The 13,715-nt window shown below is 40.4% G+C and overlaps 1 protein-coding gene across 3 annotated transcripts in view; it reads left to right on the top strand.

Annotated features, from left to right (window-relative positions):
- The window catches only part of ZNF609 (zinc finger protein 609), an 83,812-nt gene that overhangs the window by 11,378 nt on the left and 58,719 nt on the right, over positions 1 to 13,715 (top strand). For 2 of the 3 annotated variants that reach the window (XM_060755596.2, XM_060755594.2), the window contains exon 2: positions 8,895 to 9,768. In XM_060755596.2, the coding sequence (XP_060611579.2) occupies positions 9,019 to 9,768 (750 nt within the window). In that variant the 5' untranslated portion in view covers positions 8,895 to 9,018. Of the gene's footprint in view, positions 1 to 8,891; positions 9,769 to 13,715 lie in introns of all 3 variants that reach the window. The other variant, XM_060755595.2, reaches the window with a different exon arrangement.

Here is a 13,715-nt window from a genome sequence, read left to right on the forward strand (position 1 = left end):
GCTTGATGTTCTGGGATTGAGCCTGCCACTTTTGGACTCTCGCTTGCTGGGGTGTTCCAGCGAGTGTCTCTGTAGATCTTAGAAAACTATTTCTTGATTTAAGTCGTTGATGTGCTGGCTGATACCCAAACAAGGGATGAGCTGGAGATGTCACTGCCTTGGTCCTTTCACTACTGGCTGCTACTTCCTGGTGGATGTCAGGTGGTGCAATGCCGACTAAACAGTGTAATTTCTCCAGTGGTGTAGGGCGCAGACACCCCGTGATAATGCGGCATGTCTCATTAAGAGCCACATCCACGTTTTAGCGTGGTGAGATGTGTTCCACACAGGGCATGCTTACTCAGCAGCAGAGTAGCATAGCGCAAGGGCAGATGTCTTCACTTTGTTTGGTTGTGATCCCCAGGTTGTGCCAGTCAGCTTTCGTATGATATTGTTTCTAGCACCCACTTTTTGCTTGATGTTCAGGCAGCGCTTTTTGTAGGTCAGAGCACGGTCCAGGGTGACTCCCAGGTATTTGGGTGCGCTGCAATGCTCCAGTGGGATTCCTTCCCAGGTAATCCCCAGAGCTCGGGATGCTTGTCTGTTCTTAAGGTGAAAGGCACATGTGATTGCCAGTTGATTGCTTGGTGCGATGAGGGGGGTGATTTTGCTCAAAGTCTTTTGGTGTACAGTAAGACATGTCCCTTTTGTCTTTCTGCTTGCCCCCAGCATTCCCACTTCTGAGAGAGGTTTAGCATATCTTTGGGAATTCACGGGAGAATCTCTAAACCCAGTACTTCCCAGTCTTTGAACTCTTGAATTCAGAATTGAAGCATAAAAGCTCTTTTCTTGTACTTCAGTTTTTCCTATAACATGCAGCAAGTGATTGGCTTAAAAATCATAAACAAAACCCGCAGCTGTTTGACAAGATCTGTTAATGCATTTTCTGTTGTTATGGATTACCCCTGCTCAGGAGTTGCCTTTGTGGAAGCTTCCTAGTGGAGGTCATACAATTTTCTGATAGTGCTGTTCAAATGCAGGGTTCAATATGCAGTTACACTTCTGTGAACAAAGTGTCTCACCCATGAAATATGCCTTTAGGGTTTTTTTTAAAGAAAGAAATATATATTACCAACATTGGCAGTGACTGAGATTTCTAGAATGTTAATTGGGGATTTCAGTCACCATCAGAAAGAACAGCTTTCAGTGGCTTTCAGACTTAATGTTTATAGGCTAATTTGATTCTTATATGCTATTAAGGTTAAAAGGACAGGCATTTGAATGTGATAATAATGGCTCAAATAATACTTTAAACAAACCTGCTTTGCCAATGGACTCTTGGCCCTGCATTAGTTCAGTTATATGATTGAAGGATACTATTCTGTGCTTTGTTCTGTGTTTCCACAGCAACACACACTTTAAAAAATATCTATAGATTGCCAACTTTTCCTATGAATGTCCCTCCTTACAGAAGAAATAATCCATCTCTGTAGCAAGTGTTGGTTTGCAGTAGGAAATGTCATTGGTTTTCAGGGCAGTGTTTGTTCTGGACGCCAATGCTTGCTTTCCAAAACTTTTCATGTGAAAACGTTCAAAGGATTAGGTTGAAAATAGTTGAATGGAGGAGAGGAGACCCCAGATGATTGGCACACTATTGTCTAATGACCATGTATTTAAAAAACCTGGTTTGTTTTTCAGTTGTATTGTGACCTTGGAGCCTATAATAATTCTTGGTTGTGACCTCTGTCTCTTCCAGCAGCATCTGTTAAAATCTTGCATACATACATTCCCTTTTGAAATAGGGGGAATGCTATGAGATGCTTAAAAGCTGAAAATTGCAATTGTGAAAGCATAACATTTTCCCAGTTAGAAATTTACTATAGATGTCAAAAATCTAGCCTCAGAATTGGCCTTATTCTGTATATTCAACATTTATACTTAAAACATCTCTTTCCATCTTTGGAATGAATTTATTGTAAGTTACTTGTAGAAATACAGTCGTTATTTATGCTGTCATACCTGTCCCGGACTCTTCTTTCATAATTTGGTAAGCACATAGGCTATTGGGACTGACTGGCTGTGTGTTACTACAGTAGGAAAATCTATATTTTCCTTTCATAATCTTTTAAAATGCTGGCTTTTGCAGACTTGCTAAAAGTATTTGGAGTTGTTAGCTAAAAGGAACGGAAGCTGTGGGAAGATAGTCAGTGATGTGATACACACAAACTCTGCCTCTTATTTCAAAAGTTGTGCATGTTTCTGTCTTGCCTTTTAAAATGAAAAAAGTTTGTGAGTTAGTTCCTGTAAACCAGTATTTGATAATGCATTGCAGTCTTCTAAGTCCATATAGGCTTGTTGGCTTTAATTATCTCCAGTCATAGCAGTTGAATTGAGAGAGGTTGAGAGTCTACTGTCTGGTAGTTTAGTAAATGCAAAAGAAATTTATGCTAGCCTTTGCAATTCACAGGTGCATGCTTTTTTCATTAAGAAAGTTAAATTTCTTTGTATTGTTGAAGGCTTTCATGGCCGGAATCACTAGATTGTTTTGTGTTTTCCGGGCCGTATGGCCATGTTCCAGAAACATTCTCTCCTGACGTTTTGCCTCCATCTATGGCAGGCATCCTCAGAGGTTGTGAGATGCAACATCCCATTCATGTTTAGAATTTGTCTTTTCTGTCTCTCGCTATGGAAGCCTTGATGCTGTCAGCGGAGTGGCCTATTTATGATCTCCTTGGGGATAGTTTTGATCCAGCCTGGCTGCTGCCCAAGTGCAGTGGGTTCCAGGAAGGAGGGAACAAGCTGTGAAGCTGACATACTCCAGTGACTTGTTTGAGAAGCCAGCCATGAGGTCAGTGAAAAGATCACACCCTGGACAGCCCTGGACTCTTGTTCTGCAGCTGCCTCTATTGAACCTGACCTGTGCTGTTTGCCTCCAGAGGCTGAAGTCATAAGCATTGCTTATGGCTTATTTCATTTTATTCCATTATTTAGCCTGTCTTTGCTAAGAATGCTTTGAAGCTAGTATTATTTTAAAACAGTCTCATGTAATAATTACTTTCCCTGGGATACTTGTTAGTGTAGAACAGGCGTTTACTTTTAAATCTTGCAATTGAAAGAAGAGTACACAAATTACACTTGGTTCAAATTGTTCCATAATCCCAGTATTACATTTCCTTCTCCCCTTCTTTTAGATAATTTCAGTAGTGGGAACTGAAATAATCTTGGAATTAGCTTTCTTTTTTACAAATGGCCAGAGGTAGTTTGTAAAGCAGTTTTTAAGGATTAGTGAACACCTTATGGAAGAACATAATAACTTCATAGCCTTGACGTTCTATACTTCATGCTCCCAGACTGTGGAACTCCCTCCCAAGAGAGACCAGGGTGGTCCCATCCCTTCTGGCTTTCTGCAAGCAGGTCAAGACCTTTTTATGTCTATAGGCACCTGTAGAAGGATAAAGGGCGGGCTTTGGGGAGGTCAAGTCCTCCTGGGGAGATAGGGTGGGAAATAAATAAATATTATATTGGGTGGGATTGGGGGGAATATGAGTTTTAAAGGCCATTTTAGTAATTCCCTTCTACCCTTTCATCCTTTTCTTCCTTCTCTCCCTTTCCCCCTTCCTGCTTGCCTTCCTTCTCTTTTTATCTTTTCTTCCTTCTCTTTCCTCCCTTCCTCTTTCTCCCTCCCTCCATTCTCTTCCACCCTTGTTCTTTCTTTCTTCTTTCTCTCATTCCTTCCACCTTCCCTTCCTTCCATCTTTCCCTTCACCCTTTCAACATTCCTTCCCTTTTGTCTTTCCTTCCTTTCCTCTTTTCTCCCTCCTCCTTCTCCCTCTTTTTCCTTCCATCCTTTCCATTCTCCCTTCCTTCTTTCCTTCCTCCCTTCTCCCTTTCCTTCCTTCTTTTCCTTCCTTCTTTCCACTACTGGAAAGAAGGGAGTGCTAGCATGTGACCCCCAAGTTAGAAAGTTTGCCCATGCCCGATGTAGTGGCTGCACAAGCAGCAATTTAAATTTAACTGGGCTGACATGGCCCAAAATCTCTTTCGCTACTAGACTAATGGAAAGTGACACTGAAGTCCTTTGTTAACTTTATGGACAATTCTGGTTTAAAACTCCATCATTCAACCTTGCAACCTTTGTAGGCAGTGGTTGTGCACCAGTATTGTAAACAGGACCCTTGGTTTGGGGCTGCAATGGCACCTTTTGGTTTTCTGATATGTTCTGCAAAGGAAGAAGTCAAGATTCCTCCCTCCCTCGCCACCAGACAATTCCTTGATCTGAAAACAGTGTGGTAGGAAGCTCCTTTGTGCACATTTCTCCGTCTAGTCTTCTGGCTGCCAGCTGGCTTTCATTCAACATTGTTTTCATAGCTGGAGAGAGAGCAAGGGAGAGAGAACAACGTCTTAAAAAGAAAAGCTACAAAAAGACATGGGAGTTGCTTCAAAAACAAAAAAATCAAACCTGAACAAGGCAGCTGGAGGGAAACCAGTTCTGTTGTGTGAAGAGCTAAGAGTGCTGCAGCTTCCTCTGCAAAGCAAGATGGATCCCCCTGAGTTTCTTTAGTCGTAAAAAGAAACAAAAAAAAAAAGAAAGAAAAGAGAATCCTCTGTAGAAGTAGTCTGTAGAGAAAAGCTGTGGGCTGACTGCCAGCGAGAGATGGTGGGAGGAGTGGCTTAGGAACACAGCACTTGCTCGTGTTTCCACTCTGGTCTCTGGAAACGTGTGCACTTAAGGGACCGGATGGGGTTACCAGAGCTGGGTCCGAAGCTAATGGGAATGTTTCGGAGTTCTTCCCAGAAAAGGGTTTGCCGTATTTGTCTAGCTGATGCACTGCTTCTTGTAACTTGCCTTCAGTCGTCATAATTGTTCCTGACTGATTTTTCTGGGGGCTGCTGCCTGCGGCCATGGGACCCATGTACCGCCTTGGACTGATCCAAATGAGGCAGAACCTTCAATCTTTTTAGCTTTGCCATGCTCTAGAGCAGCAGCTGTCTGGTGCTGGAGATTTTCCCCTGCTTCTGCTGTTCCTTGATGCAGGCATTCCTGAAAGTTAATCAGGTTGAAAATTAGTCAGTCATGTCTGGAAGCAAGCAGAGGCTAATCTCAGAGCTCTGCAGATTCAAACACAGGGATGGAAGACATTCCGTTTGCATTGCAGCTGAACTGCTCATGGGATCAATTCACCTTTGGGTGTCAGACCATTCACAATTAGATTTCCCGTGCCTTTTGTTTCATTGCAAAAGGTTAAAAGCAGTGCAGTCTTTTGTGACTTGCCTCGGTGTGTCAAGGCACAATGATCTTTTGGCAGCATGTTGATCCTTTTGCAGAGTGTTCTCCAGCGTTGCTTGGCGAGATTTGTTTGAAGTATTTTGATAAGGGCTACAAGTTCAAAGTGATATTTCACATTGGTCTCTAATGACATGGCTTCTTTTCGCAATGTAGATGTGGTTTATAGAGGTAGCTGCCCTTAATGGAGTTGAATTATTTATGTCTGGCAGTGCTTGTGTGCAGTGTTCCCAGGCGAAAAGCTGTCTCCCTTAGTATTTCTGTTTCAAGGCGTCTCATAGAATTGCTTGTTGGAAGATTTCCAGCTGGACAAGAGAATACATGCACATCATGTGTATGGGCGAATGCTTCATGACAAGTACGAATTGTAGAAGGGCTCATGCACTTGGATTGTTTTCGTCCTATTTGATTTTGGTACTTCTTTCATTTTGGTACTCTCTTTTATGAACCCAGACTTTAGGGATAATGTTCCAGGAAATTTAGGCTGAATTATAATTGCTTGCAACAGATTATTTTGGAATTCATTTTAAGATTACAATGTGAGTATTTCCTTAGTTATATAATCCAGTTCCACTTGAAATTTCAAATAAAACTTATATTGGAACTTGTAGTGTACAATCATGAATTGTGTACCAGTTGTGGCCCACTCTTTAGATAAGTAAGTGTGTGTATGTTTGTTACATTTTAGCATTCGATTTTTAGGGTAAATTTTCCATTTTGAAAGTTTTGCACTCACATCTCTACCTTTCTTTTGACTACTTTGAAATATTGTGCTTTTCTGTGTATGGGTTATTTTAATTCTGCATATGTACAAGTGAGAAAGGGATAGATACAAATTTAATCCATAGTGTACATGATTTTCTGCAGTGCTGTAGAAACAAAGACAAGCATTACCCTTGAGGCAATTATAGTCTAAATTGAGGTTTGGGAACAGGGGAAGGAGACTGAGGTTAACAAAATGAGAAAGGAATGAATGTGAACAAATATTGTTCCATGTGCTTAAACGGACTTGTAGTTTCAGGGAGGATTAAAAGACTAAAAAGTGAGATATGTTGAATTTTTTTCATCTGATTGCAGCCAAGTCTATCAAAATGTTTACAAGCTGCTCATGAATTACTACCACAATAACAAAATGCATACTTAAATACCGATAAGAGTGTAAAGTACAAAGTCCTGAGTGAAAGAGTATGAAGTAGGCTATGAGTGGATTTAAATACTTGTCAGCCCAAAGCCTCTGTTGAAGCTGCAGCCTAGTGGAGGTCAGTTTGCCAGAACATTATGGAAGTGGTGGTCACTCAAGACAATCTACACAAGCATTTATTTATTTATTTCAGGCTTTTATATCCCGTCCTATCTCAACCTCCACAGAGGGACTCAAGTAAGGCTACCTGGGACTTTTTGTAGAGTGGGAGCAAATCTTCAAATCGGTTATTGGGCTAAATCTCACTGGTCTATTGCAGATAAAATTGTGTGGTGAGTTGTGTCATAGAAATTAACACAATTCTCCTGCAGCACAGCATCCATTGTGGTAGCCCTAACCCATCACGAGGTCTTCCGGTCCTTGTAGTGTATACTTGCCATTTTATTTCCTGTATTGTTTGGTTAGTAGTGTTAGATTTAAATGGCTGTAACTGTTTCATCATTATTTTGAGATGGCTATGGGAATGCTAAGGAGCCCCCGGTGGCGCAGTGGGTTAAAGCACTGAGCTGCTGAGCTTGTTGATCGAAAGGTTGCAGGTTCGATTCTGGGGAGCGGCGTGAGCTTCCGCTGTCAGCCCTAGCTTCTGCCAACCTAGCAGTTCGAAAACATGCAAATGTGAGTAGATCAATAGGTACCGCTCCAGCGGGAAGGTAACGGCGCTCCATACAGTCATGCCGGCCACATGACCTTGGAGGTGTCTACAGACAATGCTGGCTCTTCGGCTTAGAAATTGAGATGAGCACCACACCCCAGAGTCAGACATGACTGGACTTAATGTCAGGGGACTACCTTTACCTTTTATGGGAATGCTATCTTTTCATATGATAGAAATGTTCTATTAACTCAGGCATAGGCATCTTGTCTTCTCATCTTTGTGTGTGTGTGTTTGTGTGATAAAAGGTAACGTGGTGTGCTCTGATTGCTTTAGAGATCATCTTTGATAATTTCAGTTCAAACTAGCCACTGGTCATCATAGTCCAGATCTGTAGGGTACTAGATTGCCTTTTCTATGTTCAGCAGTATTGTTCCTTTTCCACTATCTTCAGGAAAATAAAGACAGGTTGGAAACTATCAAGTTTTGGTGTGCAGGGTAGGAACTGTCTGTTTTTTTTTGTTTTTTTTTAAATATACCACAGCCTGTTTCTTATTCTAGTGAAACAAAGACAGAGAAATTGGGTAGATTGTTATATGACTCTTATCTTCTTCCAGGCTAGTCTGTACAGGAGAGTGAGGTCGCTCATAATATTGGTTGGTAGAATAAAGGCCCAGTCACATTCATTCAGGATGGCAGATCATTCCAAGGAACTGTATGTTATGAGATTGCTGTAGAAGGTAGACCACAGCATTTCAAAGCTTTTCCCATGCCCACTGTTACACATAACATTCTCCTGATGCTACCATTAAGATGAGAAGTCACTGTTGTTGTTTTTACTTTCATGGTTATGTGCCAACCCTTGGCTCATAGGCTTAAAAATCTCCATAATGATCTGTCAGGGAGCAGATTGTCAGCAGCACAATCAGAGATTCTATGTGGAATGGATGGAAAATCGAGTGGCTTTTGCAGCCTGCTGTATGACTTAAATTTGCTGCATTGTACGGAGTACTTGTCTCCTGGTATATTCTACTATTCTTCTAGTCACCTGCCTTTTGGGACTGTAAAAAAGAAAATGAAGTACTTGTTTAAAAGCAATTTTTATTTAAATGGGTCCCATATATATAGCAATGCTGGTGTCTCTTACACTCAGCATGGAGCAGAAGAAGACAGTAATACTTAAGGAACAGCTAGAGATTGAGGGGCAGTCATAGCTTTCACAGGAAAGCCTGAAACTGCCCTTTGCTACTTCTCTCTGTTAAGAAGATTGTCATTTCATGTGTTAATTGTCTCTTATAAATATAATTGCCATATACTTAATGTGGACTGCCTTGCTCCTTTGTAGCCTCCAGGGAAATATTCATTATGTAAAATCTTCAAGGAGACTGTTTTTGGTTATTTAGGAACTGTAGACTCACATGATGTGGATACTTTCATGAATTTGCTCCTGATATATTTTTGACTTTCTTATGTTTCTTGTCTACAGAATTCTGCCTATGTTACTTAATTTATTTGTTATTAAACTTCACAATTGAATGTGAGGTTTCCCTGTTCTCATCTTGTGACTTCTATAAATATGTTTCCTGGAGTACTGTGTACACATTTTCTCTTAATGGCTTACTAGCCTTCCTTTCTCTGTGATTATCAGTGTTTGGATGATTAAGGATTTAGGGACACATAACCACAAAGTCTTGTATTCATGAAATGAATTTAAAAAACAAGGATCTGTACATGTCTTTCCATATTATATATGTATGTACAGTATGTGTGTGTCTTTCTTCTTAGATCCATTTGCTGAATCAGCAATGTAATATGTGTTCTTACTTCTCTTTCAGCAGTTATGTCGCCTGGGCACACCTTGATCACTGGAGGCTTGAGAACATAGATGAAGCTGCTCTTCATACCCAAAGCTGAGGGAGCAGAAAAGAGGCTTGAACCTTGAAGAGGGTGGTTAACTCTAAGATGTCCTTGAGCAGTGGAGCTTCCGGAGGGAAAGGAGTGGACGCAAACCCAGTTGAAACATATGACAGTGGGGATGAATGGGACATTGGAGTAGGGAATCTCATCATTGATCTGGACGCAGATTTGGAGAAGGACCAACAGAAATTGGAAATGTCAGGCTCCAAGGAGGTGGGGCTACCAGCACCAAATGCTGTGGCGACACTGCCAGAGAACATAAAGTTTGTGACCCCAGTGCCAGGTCCACAGAGCAAGGAAGGCAAATCCAAATCCAAACGGAGTAAGAGTAGCAAGGACAGTAGCAAGACTGCCCCAGGATCTTCCCTGTTTACTCCAAGTGAAGGGACCAGTGGAAAGAAGGAGGTTCAGGGGCGCCCTGGGGATGGCATGAACACTGGTGGCTTGGTGGCTGCCATTACCCCAAAGGGCTCTGAGAAATCGGCCAAATCTCGCAGTGTGGCCAACTCAAAGAAGGAGAAGGAGGGAAGTTCTTCCAAGAGCAAGAAGGAAAGGAGTGAGGGTGCGGGTGCTCCAGCAGAAAAGGAACCAAGTGTACTCCCACCTCTTGCTTTGGCAGTCAGGGTTGGGCAGTATGATGGTGGCCAAGGATCCGAATCTTCTGCTACTGCTGCCGAGCAGCTTGGAAGTATAGCTATTGACACAGGATCTGCACTCAATCCTTTGGGAGTTAAGTCAGAGCTGGAAGATGGTGACAGTGAGTGCCGACAGCTCAAGAAAGTCAAGTCGGAGAAGGTAAGATGTGGGCTGGTAATTGCATCTTGTAGATTGCTGCTGCTAGAAATTAAGTGATTCAATTCACTATGGTTGTAATGAAAATAAATTGTCCCAAAATTTGTATGGTATGTTTTTTGGCCAGAAACAGATTGTTAAAGCAGATTATTGTATTTCACTGGGATAAGGTAGAGACAATCATATGAGGAGTGGAATTGGGAAATTGAGTGTTTTCAGAATGCATTTGTGATTAAGTCTTATCTGGGATATTCATTTGCTCTTTGGCATGGTTTGTTAATCCTTTTTAGATACTTGGAAGGGACAGAGTCAGTTTTTCAAGGAGATACAGCAAAAGTGGCCTTGGGCACATCCAATGGGTTCAGAAACAGGCTCAGTATCTAGAAGCTTGTGTGCACTAGATAATTAGATAGCTTATTCTAGTTCGCTTTACATTGTGCCAGCTGTTTGTACCCAGTATACTTATAGCAGTGTACACATGTATTGAGAAAGAAATAAAGTAGAGATATGAAGCGTGAATATTATTGCAGTATTTTCCTGGTCTTTTAAAGGATGTAGTCCGAGAAATTTGCAAGACTTGTGGCCTTAACACAGTAAGATCTCTACAGCTGGTAACACTTAGGCATATTGCTCCTCAGTTTCTACCTGGCACTCAGAAGTACAAAAGCTTATGTTCTTTTAGAGTGCCTAGTTTTAGCTTTGTGATAGCTCACTGATTCACACTAGGCATTGACTTTTTCTGCCTTTAAAATGGAAATGAATGCATTGATATGGGAAGCACAAAAAAAAGAATATGCACATCTTCAAAATAGGAAGGAAAGAAGGAAGGAAGGAAGAAAAAAAACCCCCAGAGTAGGACTTTCAGTGAGCAGTTGGGAGGATATACAACCACTTGTTTTCATGCAGTAGGCTAGCTGGCCCCAATCTGCTACCCTCCAGATGGCTGCTGTAAGGGATTGAGCTCTTGCCTCTGTTTTTTTAAAAAAAGCTGTTCTGTGTTCATTTTCTCTGAAGAGCTGTCATGGTTCATCACCCTCATATCATGGATTTTGTAGCAAGAGCTGTTTGCAAAGAGAGAAGATGTGCTTGGGTTTAAGTGCTACAGAAGCCTATTTGAAGTTAATAACTGAAATCTCTAATTTCCAGGGTTATGGTGTACATAGGAGAGGGTAACATCCTTGCGTATTCCAGGATACTCTTCCACCTCCTGTGGATACTATGAGCCAGAAAGCTCTTAGGTGGCTTTTATAGAACTGTTTGTAGTTGAAAGAGTTTAGCATGTTTGTGTGTGTTTTAATGATTAAAATCAATGGCTTTCCAGGTGTTACTGGATTACAATTCCCATCTGAACTAGGAAGCTTTGCCAGTAGTGAAGCAGAGTTAAATGCAAAGGCATGTTCAGGGTCACAGTCATCCATGCTTGTTTGAAAATGAGGAGGGAAAGTCCATTATATGATTTATATAACAAGTAGCTTGGAATTACTTCTTGCCTGTAGGTTGGGGCTTTCTAGTATATGAGAGAAATAGCATGCATGGCTGTACAAAGAAGTAATAATATGTAAAACTTGAAACAGAACCTGTAGGTCAAATTTGATGGCCTTGTCAGATTTAGTGTGAGACTTGGTTCTCTCTTTTTAATGGTTATGAAAATGTACCATTACTGCTCTGAGTCCCCTTTGGGGTGAGAAGGGTGGCATATAAATGTCGTAAATCAATAAAATAAATAAATAGTATATTGGAAGGTGTACCTTGTCAGATAGTGGTAGGCATTGTTTTCCCAGCTGAGCAATCTGTGGCCTCTTGGACATTCTGTGAGTTTTGCAACAACTTAAAAGCTAACCATATTTATAATGGTATAAGCTCTGGGTAGAGACCAGCTGTCAAGCTGCCACAGGAACTAAGTAGATAGATTCAGTCTATGGACACAACCCCCCCTTGCCCCAAGTGAAGCCAAAAGGTCAGTGGAAGAGATGGGGTTACTTCAGAGCACAAGTAAATGCAAAATCTAGTCAGCATCCGAATAACCTGTTCTCATGATTAGTGGTCATTGGTGGTGAACAAATTCAACAAGGTCAGGTTTGTAAACCTGAAGAAGTTTGATTATATTTCCTAGAATTGTTAAGTAGCAGAGGACATGCACTCTCTATAATGATAATCCTCCTGAGTATATATGTCCTCATTCTATAGTTTTGAAGTTCATCAAGGTCCACATTAGTCTTTCTTCCATTTGAAGGGCTGGCATATATTGTTTTTCATATTTTCAAAGTCCTTTTTAAAATCTCATACTCAGTGAATATAACCTCATAAGATCTTGCATCACCTCTGCGGTCACCAACTTCAGCTTGGAAGTTCTGAATAGGTTTTACAACCTACAGTGTTTTTATGATCAACAAATCAGTATTGTCGTTAGGGATTATGAACACACAACGATATAGATCAACATTTTATTTTATATTATTTTTCAAAAACTACACCAGTAAATTGTAGCTTCCCTGCTTGAATTTGGAAATACTTTCCATGCTTTTCTTAATATAAATACATATTCAGACACCAAATTCCGCCCATAAACCCAGTTTCTTAAAGGGCTGCATAACAAGAACAAATCAGCAATCAAACAGAACTAATGAAAATGATTGTGCGATTTCTTTTTTATCTGCATTTCTTCTGAAAATGGACTTGCATGCATGCCCTTTGAACTGCCCTTAACAGTCCCATTGGGAGTTTCAAAATACTCCCATTAATAAGCTCTTGACTTCCAGTGACCCACTGTATTGCCCTTTCCCCCATTTCCATATTCCATTTTATAACAGATTTGTGAGAGTAATCATGTTTTCTTTTAAAATTGTGTGTGTTCATTGGAAACTTTTAACAGATACAGTTCTAATTCGTATCTCTCTCCAGGTACTAGTCAGACATTATTATGACTATTCCCTTGCTGTGCCATTAAAAAAAACCCTCTACAGTTAAAGGGAAACAAAACACTTTTTAAAGTGTCCCATTTCATATTTTTAATAACAGTAGTAATAATACACACAGAGAAGGAGAGCAGAATTGAAATATAACTCCTCACTGATTCTGCTCACTGATTCTGAGACACAAAATCCATTACTGGGATCCATCTTGACTATTACTTTGTATAGATTCATGGTAACATTTAGTACATAGACTGAAAGATTCACAAATAAAATTTTATGCTTGAAAACACAACGTAAAATCTAAAATATGATATTAAATAGCTAGCATAAAACAAGACCAATTCTGGTGGTTGTATGTAAATACAAACACCACTACCCATCTGGTGTGTTATATAGAAACTCCTTCAAGAGTATAGACCAGGGGTTCTCAAACTAAGGCCCGGGGGCTGGATACAGCCTTCCAAGTCAGGGTCAACCTAAGTCTGAAACAACTTGAAAACACACAACAACAACAACAATCCTACCTCATCAGGCAAAAGCAGGCCCACACTCCTCATTGAAATACTAATAAGTTTCTATTTTTTAAATTGTTATTAATTTTAATTATTGTATTGTATTGTTTTTAAGTGGTTTTTGTACTACAAATAAGATATGTTCAGTGTGCATAGAAATTCATTCATGTTTTTTCAAATTATAATCCAGCCCTCCAACAGTTTGAGGGACTGTGACCTGACTCTCTGTTTAAAAAGTTTGAGGACTCCTGGTATCGACAGTTATTGCTTAATGCTCACAGTGTAAGGGACATTCATATAATAGTGCCAGCACTAAGGGTATGTGCTGTGCATTTTCATTTATAGTGTTATCTATGCTAAGCGTTTATGGTGAGTTATAGAAAGTTTGATGTAGACACTGTCATTTTGTCTGTATGATCCCACCTGCTCCTTAGTACAGATTAATATAATTTGTGTAACCTGAAGAGCAATCAGGAGAGGCAGGTAATAAATAAAATGTATTATTATTATTATTATTATTATT

Source organism: Anolis sagrei, chromosome 9, assembly GCF_037176765.1.
Source record: "Anolis sagrei isolate rAnoSag1 chromosome 9, rAnoSag1.mat, whole genome shotgun sequence".
Taxonomy (NCBI): domain Eukaryota; kingdom Metazoa; phylum Chordata; class Lepidosauria; order Squamata; family Dactyloidae; genus Anolis; species Anolis sagrei.